The sequence below is a fragment of the Neomonachus schauinslandi genome, chromosome 4 (genome assembly GCF_002201575.2).
Source record: "Neomonachus schauinslandi chromosome 4, ASM220157v2, whole genome shotgun sequence".
NCBI lineage: Eukaryota > Metazoa > Chordata > Mammalia > Carnivora > Phocidae > Neomonachus > Neomonachus schauinslandi.
The window spans coordinates 38667689-38679799 of NC_058406.1; the positions used below are offsets into that span (position 1 = coordinate 38667689).

General features: G+C 35.3%; 1 protein-coding gene across 1 annotated transcript in view; it reads right to left on the bottom strand.

Annotated features, from left to right (window-relative positions):
• Positions 1-12111, bottom strand: part of AGBL4 (AGBL carboxypeptidase 4) — a 1445284-nt gene that overhangs the window by 1307693 nt on the left and 125480 nt on the right. Inside the window, exon 2 of the mRNA XM_021683893.1 lies at positions 8122-8244. Coding sequence (XP_021539568.1) covers positions 8122-8244 — 123 coding nt within the window. The remainder of the gene's footprint in view (positions 1-8121; positions 8245-12111) is intronic.

Below are 12111 nucleotides of genomic sequence, written 5' to 3' on the forward strand. Positions count from 1 at the left end.
GAACAAATGTTGGCAAGGATGCAGAGAAAGGGGAACCCTCTTACACTGTTGTGGGAAGGCAAGCTGGTGCAGCCACTCTGGAAAACAATATGGAGGTTCCTCAAGAAGTTAAAAATAGAGCTACCCTATGACCCAGCAGTTACACTACTAGATATGTACCCCAAAGATACAAATGTAGTGATCCGAAGGAGCACCTGCACCTCAATGTTCATAGCAGCTACGTCCATAATAGCCAAACTGTGGGAAGGGACAAGATGTCCATCGACAGATAAATGGATAAAGAAGATGTGGTATATATATACAATGGAATATTACTCAGCTGTCAAAAAGGATGAATACTTACCACTTACACTGACATGGATGGAACTGGAGGGTAATATGCTGAGCGAAATAAGTAAATCAGAGAAAGACAATTACCATATGGTTTCACTCATACGAGAAATATAAGAAACAGGACAGAGGACTGTAGGGGAAGGGAGGGAAAGCAAAATGGGAAGTCATCTGAGAGGGAGAAAAACCATGAGAGACTCTTAACTATAGGAAACAAACTGAGGGTTGCTGGAGGGGAGATGGGTGAAGAAGTGGGATATTTGGGTGATGGGCATTAAAGGAGGTCATGTGATGTGAGAACTGCGTATTATAGGAACCTGATAAATTACTGAATACTATTTCTGAAACTAATGATGTATATAAGTTGGCTAACTGAATTTAAATTTTTAAAAAAGGAAACCAGTTGCAGAAGTTTTGGGAGAGCTGAAAGGTCAAACAGGTGAAAGTAGGGCAACACAGAAATTAACAATAGCAGGAAGTCTCTCCTGTACCCACGGATAAAGGGCAAAGGCAAGAGGTGGTGATATCCTGGGAGTCAGGGCAATCCAACAAAGTTGGGATCACAAGGAAGGGGCTATCTGGCAAAACCATGAAGGAAATATAGCCACTGCTGGAGATGCTGCCCAAAATAAAAAAGGGAGAAATATCCAGACTTGTCCTTTCTACCTGCCCTTCAATCTCTTGCTAGAATTTACTATTAGCTGAACCTAGCCAGAATCCAGGTAACAAGGGAGCCTCGGAAGTGCAATTTTCAGGGGATTGGCCCCGGCAATAAGAAGAATGGGCAAAGGATGAGAAATGAAACAAACTGCCAACAGGTGGCCTGCACAAAATATCCTCATACCTTCAAAAGGCAAGTCTATCTGAAAGCTATATGACAACCCAGAATTTGTATGGATGTTTCAATACTGCAGTATACTATCGAAGCACAATTATTTTATGGAGAATGAAGCATAAAAACACAGACAACATTCTAGTTTTGCTAACTAATGTAATTTTAAATTTTTTGTTGCAAATGGAAATCAATAATAACAGAAATTTTTTTTCTTTTTTTTTTTTTAAGATTTTATTTATTTATTTGACAGAGAGAGACACAGCAAGAGAGGGAACACAAGCAGGGGCGGTGGGAGAGGGAGAAGCAGGCTTCCCGTGGAGCAGGGAGCCCAACGTGGGACTCGATCCCAGGACCCTGGGATCATGACCTGAGCTGAAAGCAGACGCTTAATGACTGCGCCACCCAGGCACCCCAATAAGAGAAAATTTTTAAATGTTCTAATTGAAAATGTATCATTTGGCTATCACTTGAAAAAGTATTTATGTCTTAGATTTTAACTAATATATATGTATAATCATTCAAGTAGTAACTTAAATCTTCACTGAAAAGAGGAGAGCTATAAACCAACTCAATGAACCATATTTAATCAAGTGATATGTGTCCCCTTTTTTGAAGTTATTTTGCTACTAAAGCATAGAGGGTGTTTTATGTGTACTGGAAGTCCCCTTCAAAACATTGTCTAGATAATTTTAAAAGAGCAGTTGAAAAGATGTGCAAATAAGATTTTATTAAACATACTTCATACTTCTTCACCTGTTGTTTCCGAGGCCCTTAGGTTCAGTAATGTTACTACAGGAAATGTCATCATTCTTAGAGGAAAGTTATTTGGGAATGAAATGTTTTACTTCTTCCTTAAAGAGAAGGCAGACAAAATAAGAAAGAGAAAAATATACATGTAGATACATAACCATATATATGTAGAAATAATTCAGTAAAGAGGTCAGAAATTTAAAAAGCAAATGAAAACCCTGCAATAACAAAAGTTCAGCTTTGTTTCAATTATGAGTCAGAAACAAATAACAGAATTAAATTATTCAACAACAGTTTCATAGCTGCCAGTATCTCTCCAACAGAATTTCTAGACATAGTGAAACACTTTATGTTACATAACCATGCTGTTTTCTCTAAAATGTGCTATTTTTTTTCTCTCTAAAAGAGATAATGGCCTTGTAAGGTGGCACAACTGCCCAGCAAAGCATGAATTACCCAGAGTATCTCTCTCTCTTCAAATCCCTATCTAAATGTACAACCCTTACCTAAGTCCTTATATCAGGGTATGATCCTGGGGGGAACCCAATCTAAGGTTCCTATGTTGTAGGGTTGTTCTAAGGATTGGTAATAACACATATAAATATACCCACAAAAGTGGCTGGCACATTTTAGCACTCTTGAAATGATATTATACATGTGCCAAAATTATTACCTGAAGTTGATAGGCATATATTGTGCTGTCTCTTTTATATATCAACCTTATTTGCATAATAGTTTTGCAATATAAATACTTGTTTTCCTAATTTTACAGATAAGTCAAAGTTAATACATGAAACGAGATCTGTCTGCAACCAAAACCTGTATTTTTGGCATTATACTATACTGCTATTAAAAAAAATTTAGCTAACATAGGCCCTTCCAGATTCATGCACATTGTCACAAATAGATTTAGTTCTCTCTTTGATAGCTGAATAATATTCCTCTGTATATATGTGTGTGTGTGTGTGTGTGCATGGCATGTGTGTCACATTTTCTTTGTCCATTCATATATGGAAGGACATTTTTGTTGTTTCAATATTTTGGTTATTTTGAATAATGCTGCAATAAAATCAATTTCAAACAAACAGGAAATAGAAAGGTGGTTGCCAGAACCTGGGGGGAAGGGGAAATGGGATGATGTAACTGAAAAGGTACAAATTTTCAGTTATATGAATAAGTTCTGAGGATCTAACATACGTACACCATGGTGACTATAGTTATTAATACAGTATAGTATACTTGAAAGTTGATAAAAGTACAGCTTAAGGGTTTTTACCACATAGAAAAGTTAACTATGGTAATTATGTGAGGTGATAGACGTGTTAATTATCTTAATCTTGGCAATTACTCTACACCATATATATATCTGATATATATGTATATATATCAGACCATCACATTGGACACTTTAAATAAATACAATTATATTTGTCAACTTTCCTCAAAAAGTTAAAAAGAAAAAATATATCAACCATTTGGATGTCTAAAAAAAAAAAGAAAAAGTGAGATATTAGGCTAAAACCCAAAATCTCTATTGTATTCATGGCACATTTTCATACTGTGCCAAGAGTAAAGACTATTTTCTTTCAAAGGAAATAAAATATTAATGTTCAAAGATTATACAAATAAATGTGTAAAATTCCACTGCAGAAATTAAAAATAAAAGTTTTAAGTTTTTATTTCCATCATTTTAAAATGGTACATAAACAACTGAACTATATCTTTATTTCACTGACCCTTTTTCATGCCATAGTAATTTAAATATCATATTAAGTCTCTGAGGTCAACTAATTAATTTGTAGTGTAAATTATATTGTTCTTCTCATATTCAATATACACACACTCATATCAATCATAAAACAATACTCATATTGCATATAATGGCCAAACAGTATTTATTTGGATGGCTTATTTTCAAACAAGTAGACAATTTTTTATTTTTCTTATCACAAAACCTATATTATCATATCTTACTATATATCTATATATTCCTATATATCTTATAACTTAATGAGAAATTTTCAACAATATATCTATTATTCATATGTCATAAACTGACCTATAATAAGGTAATATATATATATATAATGGTTAAAAGTATGGCCTTTTGAGCCAGGCAATCCTCAGTTTCAAAGTCAGCTACACCTCTGTCAGTCATGCAATTCAAGGGAGATAACTTTACATCTCTGAGCATTAGTTGCCTCACCTACATAGAGACATATAGTATCTCAGAAGATTTCTGTATTAAATGAGGTAAACTATGTATATCATTTATCATAGTGTCTGATGAGCAATAAATTAATTGGTTTTTATTGGTTTTTCTTCTTAATGTTCTTGTTGCTACTAATGTTAAATTTTTATCTAAATGTAAAAATATTTTATTTATCTTAAAATCTCACTTTATGAAAACCATTTTGTTCACTATCTATCCTCCCTACATTTATTGAGCTCCTTGTTATATGACTGATAGTACACTAGGCACTGGAGAACCAAATAAGAAACCATCCCTCATTTCAAGGTTTCAGTGAAAAGGAAAAAGAAAGAAATATAATAAAGGCTAGCATATAAGAGCCTAAGAGGTAGGTGGAGACAGCCAAACTTGCCTGAGAGGTACTGTTTCTCAGAAGAAGAAATGCTGGACTGAGTCTGAATTAACATTTTACCAGGAAGAGAAAGGGATCTAGGTCACAGAGAAAACAGTATCTACAAACACAAGGAGGTTTGAGAAAAGTTGGTAGATTGGGGGACAGCAAGCAATTATTCATGAGAACTAGAAGAAAGTTAATCTCTCCCTACCTTTCTATTGCTCAAATTACTTCATTCAACAAATAAATACAGTATTAATTAAGAGCTAATTTCATAAGCACTCTGCTTGGTTCTTTGGGAAAACAGGGATTAATCAGATTCAGATTCCGTCCTGAAGCAGGTAAAGTGTAGTAGAAGAGAACAAAGTTTTTAAAACTCATGAAAAGTGTCAGGTATCTATAGAAGGATAAAGTTAGGGTTGTCTTGCTGTTTTTCCAAGGGAAATATTACTTATACAGAGGGAGGTATGGAAAAAACAGACCAGGGATTCATTGGAGAGTTCATATTTGACCAGCAGAACTTATTTCTCATGAGAAAAAACAGATTATCCCCCAGCTCAGGGCCAAGCAATATACAAAGCACTTTACATATTCTACAATTCAGAAAGAAAAAAATACTTATGGGAGCCTATCTTAAGGCAATATACTCCATCCACATGAAAAAACATTTCCCAATCATTGAATCTCTTAACCACCTAACTCTTCTGTAAGTTTGGATGCACCGACAGAATCCTGTTCAACACATCAGGCAGCCACAGTCAGTAGCTCAGAGTTAGCACATAAGAGAATACCCCTGTGACTTTCCTGTTTTAAATAATCTAAAATAAATCCCTGAATTCAAATTAGATCAGATGAAAGCTGCATATGTCAAACAAATTGTTTCAAGTGCCAACTAAATAATGCCCTTTAGCATTATGCCCTCAGTCTACAATAAAGGATGTCACAAAACACACTCCTATAAAATATATTGTTATAAACACCATAGGGATATTATTGAGGATGATATTCATCACATTTCAGTGTCTACTTTAGGAAACCTAATAGGAAGAATTTCTATAAGATCTCAATATTTGGTTTATTTTTATCTTATGGATGTTGTTTTTCTCTTGGCACTGGCTACCAGAAAACTCTCAGGTAAATTTATTACCTACCTATAGCAAATTTATGGGAACTCATAGCATGCATTTTATGTACTCATCCAGCTGAATTTTCTTTTGCTATTTCCTCTTTCTGAGATTTTCTCACTTATTTATTTTTTAAATATTATTATTTGGTATATATTTTGGTAAGATGTTTTAATTTTTTAAACAATGAAATACAATTTTTTTTTTTCTTTAAGACGTAAGGTAGGCATCATTCCCCATTAAACGATGAGGAAACTATGGCTGTTTTCAAGTAAGGATTTAAATTTTAGCCTGACTCCAAAGGGTATCCACTTAAGCACTCTACTATTACTGCAAGGTTTATGCACTACTAGCACAGATACAATTGATATAAACCAATTGTTCATACACTGTTGGACAAATATGCATTATTATTTTGGATATTATGTGGTCAAATGGAGTAATTTCTTCTACTGAGCTTTTCAGTAAAGGATGGAAAAAAATAACTAAGGTTAAGGAAATATGATCTAAGAAAGAAATCCGGATTATTTCAGACTGTAAGTAAACCAAAACAACACATGATCTTTAAAAGAATAATTCCAACCATTATACAGTTGTTTTATTACAAAGAGCCTTCCTCTCTTTATCTGAGGTAAAAAGAATTCAAAAGATATTTTCTAAATACCAAATACATCCCAGACAAGGCAATAACGCAAAATTCAAGAAAAGTAGAAGAAATTGTTCTTAATTATGTGGACAGTGTTCAGGTCTGAATGGAAGAACAATGCTATAGTACTAATTATGAGTTGAATTATGTCCCCCAAAATTCATATCAAAGTCCAAACACCTGGTGGGGGAAGGGAGGGATGGGGTGGCTGGGTGATAGACACTGGGGAGGGTATGTGCTATGGTGAGCGCTGTGAATTGTTTAAGACTGTTGAATCACAAACCTGTACCTCTGAAACAAATAATACATTATATGCTAAAAAAAAAAAGAAGAAGAAGAAGAAGATAGCAGGAAGGGAAAAATGAAGGGGGGGAAATCGGAAGGGGAGACAAATCATGAGAGACTATGGACTCTGAAAAACAAACTGAGGGTTCTAGAGGGGAGGGGGGTAGGGGGATGGATTAGCCTGCTGATGGGTATTAAAGAGGGCACGTACTGAATGGAGCACTGGGTGTTATATGCAAACAATGAATCATGGAACACTACATCAAAAACTAATCATGTAATGTATGGTGATTAACATAACATAATAAAAAAAAAGTCCAAACACCCAATACCTCAGAATGTGACCTCACTAGGAAATAGCGTCTCTACAAAGGTAATCAAGTTAAAATGTGGTCATTAGAGTGGCCCCTGATCCAATATGACTGGCAGCCTCATAAAGAGGGAATATTTAGAGAAAGCCATGCATTCAGGGAGAATGCCAAGTGAAGATGAAGGCAGGGATCAGGGTGATGATTCTACAAACCAAAGAATACCAAAGACTGCTAGCAAATCACCAGAAGCTAGACAAAAGACATGGAATATATTCTTCACAATCCTTAGAAGGAACCAACCCTACTGATGCCTTGATCTCAGATTTCCAGAACTATTAGATAATAAATTTCTGTTGTTTAAGCCACATATTTGCGGTTCTTTGTTATGGCAGCTGAAGCAAACTAAAATAGCATGGAATAAACCAGGAGAAAAATCTTACATAAACAAGTTTTCAATTGTTGATAAACAACCAATGTTCTTAGGGTTCAGAGAAGTGTCACATAACTGACACTGCCATGTCCCTCCAATCAATGACATACACGCATGCACACACACACACATTATGAAAACCAAAAATAATCAACAATTATTTATAAAACAAAATTATGTTTACCTCTCTCATTAAAATTTTCAAAATATTCTGAATATGTACTATGTGCCATTCAGAGTATGAGGTTCGGGGCACAAAAAAGTTAACAAGATCCAATCCCTACTGGATGGGAATTTATAATCAAGTTTCAATCTTCCCATTCAAAATACCCACAGCATTTGATGATTGTGATGCAATATTACTTTTGCTGTGTGGTTTGTGTTCAACTGAATCTGTTCCCTAATCATTTCTTTATACGGAGACCTCTCAGACAAAGATTAAGTTCTGTGAGCATGTCATGCAGAACCAGGTACATGATAAACATTCAATAATTAATGATTTATCATATAGTCAAATTATATCTATTTTATCCCAAAAGAAATAATATCTGAAGTTATTTAATAAAATATAAGGTGCTATATCAATGCTCATTAATATTACCATTAAACCATTAAATAATCACTTATACCAACAAAAACATAGCATTTCCTTTTCAAATATTTCCAAGTTAATTCTTTGAAAATTGGTTTTTCCCTGACAACTTAGTCCATTATGATGAAATATTAAATGGGTTGAATCACACTCATTGAATCAATGGTCAGATGAATTGGGATTTTGAAACAATCTAAGACAAATTCAAAAGCAATGGTCTTCAATACACTCACCGCTTTCAAAGCAAGCATCAAAGATAAGATGTCCTTTCTTGGACTGTCCACAGTATCCAGACGGAAGCACCATATATTTGCTCACATTCCCTCCGATGGCATCATCATTTCCCATATCATTGCCTATTTTTTAAAAAAAGGCTCATGTTTAACAGAAATCAAAATATATTTAAGAATATAAATCCAATAAGATTTTTATTATCAATTTTCCCCCTCCCCTGTCATTTATTGCTTATCAAACAGTAAGAAATGAACTGCATAATGTTGTAGAGTAGAAACAAGATACATTCTGGAATGTAGAAACATAAGGTCTGAAATCTCACCTCTACTAAATATTAATTCTGTGATACAAAGCAATCAACTTAATCCCCTTAAGCCTCAGTTTTTCTCATCCATAATTAAGGAACGGCAAAACCAATCCTTCAAAATTATGTTATGAGAATTAGATATGAAAGTATCTAGCACGACTACTAAAACCCAAAAGATGTTCATTAAATTGCACCAAGTATTTAATAAGTAGTTAATATATTTAAATCCTCAGAAATGTTCATTTAGGGGAGCCTGGGTGGCTCAGTTAAGCATCTGCCTTTGGCTCAGGTCATGATCCCAGAGTCCTGGGATTGAGTGCCGCATCAAGCTTCCTGCTCAGTGGGGAGTCTGCTTGTCCCTAACCCTCCGCCTCTCCCCTCCCAACCCGTGCGTTCTCTCTCTCTCACTCTCTCTTGCATGGGTGCTCTCTCTCTCTTTCTCAAATAAATAAAATCTTAAAAAAAAAAAAGAACTGTTTAGTTAATTATTTTAATTCAAATAAAACAATAATTATATAACTAGCATTATAACTTCCTAATGTTCCACAACCAGAAATAATTTGAGAACTACTGAATTAACATAGACGTTATATTACACTGTTGGTGGGAATGCAAGCTGGAACAGCCACTCTGGAAAATAGTATGGAGATTCCTCAAAGAGTTGAAAATAAAGCTACCCTATGACCCAGCAGTTGCACTACTAGGTATTTACCCCCAAGATACAAATGTAGTGTTCCGAAGGGGCACCTGCACTCCAATGTTCATAGCAGCAAAGTCCACAATAGCCAAACTGTAGAAAGAGCCAAGATGTCCATCAACAGATGAATGGATAAAGAAGATGTGGTATATATATACAATGGAATATTACTCAGCCATCAGAAAGGATGAATACTTATGATTTACATTGACATGGATGGAACTGGAGGGTAATATGCTAAGTGAAATAAGTCAGTCACAGAAAGACAATTATTATATAGTTTCACTCATATGTGGAATATAAGAAACCATGCAGAGGATCATAGGGGAAGGGAGGGAAACTGAATGGGAAGTCATCAGAGAGGGAGAAAAACCATGAGAGACTCCTAACTATAGGAAACAAACTGAGGGTTGCTGGAGGGGAGGTGGGGGGGGATGGGGTTATTGGGTGATGGGTATTAAGGAGGTCACATGATGTGATAAGCATTGAGTGTTATACACAACTGATGAATTACTGAACACTACATCTGAAAGTAATGATGTACTATATGTTGGCTAATTGAATTTAAATTAAAAAAAAAGAAGTTATATTTCTTAATAGGAACTTTAATTTTTTTTTTATTTTAGAAGTTTCACTTCTAGTTGGATGTAGAAAGTTGAAAAAAATCATTGCTTCGACCTTAATAAGATATATCCCAACAAGGAACAAAATCGTAACTTGTAAAAATCTATCAGAAAATAGAAATTGCAGGGCGCCTGGGTGGCTCAGTTGGTTAAGCGACTGCCTTCAGCTCAGGTCATGATCCCAGGGTCCTGGGATCGAGTCCCGCATCGGGCTCCCTGCTCTGCGGGGAGCCTGCTTCTCCTTCTCCCTCTCCCACTCCCCCTGCTTGTGTTCCCTCTCTCGCTGTGTCTCTCTCTGTGAAATAAATAAATAAAATCTTTAAAAAAAAAAAAAAAGAAAATAGAAATTGCAGGGCAACAATAATCTGATACCCAAGGAAAGTCAGACCCCACCAAAAAAGGAGGGAAGCAAGCACTTTATGGCAGAGCACAGGAGAAAGAAATGCTTGGTGCCATACAAGTGAATAAAAAGAATTAAGCTAAAAAATTTTTTTAACTATTAAAAATCAAGTATAGGAAATAGGAGAGTATAGAATCTCTGAGAGTCATAGACACAAAGGGAATTCACACTCACTGGCAGACTCTTCTGTACATGCCTCCATCAGATGTTTAGGAGAAAGATTAGCGGCAGGGCAGAAAAATAAAAAATGCCTTTCATTGTAATGCAGGAATGGAGAAGGGGATGGGCTTCTGTTATAGAAAAGGCATGAAACCCCACCAATATCCTTTTCCCTTATGGAGAAGAAAAAGACCTTAAGCCACTAGGGGATAAATAGCAAGCCTTAAAACCTCAGTGCACAAATAACACTCCAAACAGGAGGAGGAACACCAAAAGAAAATACCCTCTATACCTGGAGGAGGGGAAGAAAAGACTGTCTCACACAAGACCCATTAATGATTCAAGGCAGAGATGAAAAGAGGGAAGATAGATGGGATCACTGAAAAAACTCCACCCCAAGATCACAGCATATAGGACCTTCCTAAGGTTAGGTCCTGGTCTTAGGCTAGACCAAGACAACAGAAATACTCTTGCTCCCTCAATTCTAAAATAGCAAGCACTAAAAAACAACTGTCATCTACTGCTAGAGATGAGACAAAAGCATGGAAATAAACCCTGTCTGTGTCAGGAATACCCAGCAAAGGACAAAAGTTTAGGGTGGATGAATGAGGAAAAACTCTCAATCACTCTACCCCTTTCCCTCAGGAATAAGGTAACCCTAAAGACTCCACCAAACAACTACTAGAACTGATGAATGAATTCAGTGAGGTCACAGGATACAAAATCAATATACAGAAACCTGTTGCGTTTCTATACAATATTTATAAAGTAGCAAAAAAAGAAATTAATAAAACAACCTGAATTCACAATTACACCAAAAATAATAAGATACCTAGAAATAAAATTAACCAAGGAGGTGTAAGACCTGTACTGTGAAAGCTATAAAACACTGATGAAAAAAATTAAAGATGATACAAACAAATGGAAAGATAGTCCATGCTCATGGATTGGAAAAACAACTATCGTTAAAATGCCTATACTACCCAAAGCAATCTACTGATTTAATGCAATCCCTACCAAAATACCAACAACATTTTTCACAGAACTAGAACAAATAATTCTAAAATTTGTGTGAAACCACCAAACACCCTGAACAGCCAAAGCAATCTTGAAAAAGGAAAACAAAACTAGAAGTATCACAATTTCAAGATATACTGCAAAGCTGTAGTAATCAAAACAGTATGGTACTGTCACAAAAAGAGATACATAGATCAAGAGAAGAGAATAAAGAGCCCAGAAATAAATCCATGATTATTTGGTCAATTAATCTTTGACAAAGGAGGCAAGAATATGCAATGGGAAAAAGTCTCTTCAACAAAGGGGGTTAAGAAAACTGGACAGCTATATATAAATGAATAAAATTGGATCACTTTCTTACACCCTACACAAAAATAAACTCAAAATGGACTTAGGACCTAAATGTGAGATCTGGAGCCATAAAAATCCTAGAAGAGAGCACAGGCAACAATTTCTCTGACATCAGCCATAGCAACATTTTTCTAGATATGTCTCCTCAGGCATGAGAAATAAAAGCCAAAACAAACCTTTGGGACTACATCAAAATAAAAAGCTTCTACACAGCAAAGGAAATCATCAACAAAACTAAAAGTGTACTGAATGGGTAAAGATATTGGCAAATAACATATATGATAGAGGGTTAGTATTCAAAATATATAAAGAACTTATAGAACAACACCCAAAAAACAAATAATCCAATTTAAAAATGGGCACAAGACATGGATAGACATTTCTCCAAAGAAGACATAAGATAACCACCAGACACGTGAAAAGATGGCCCAACAT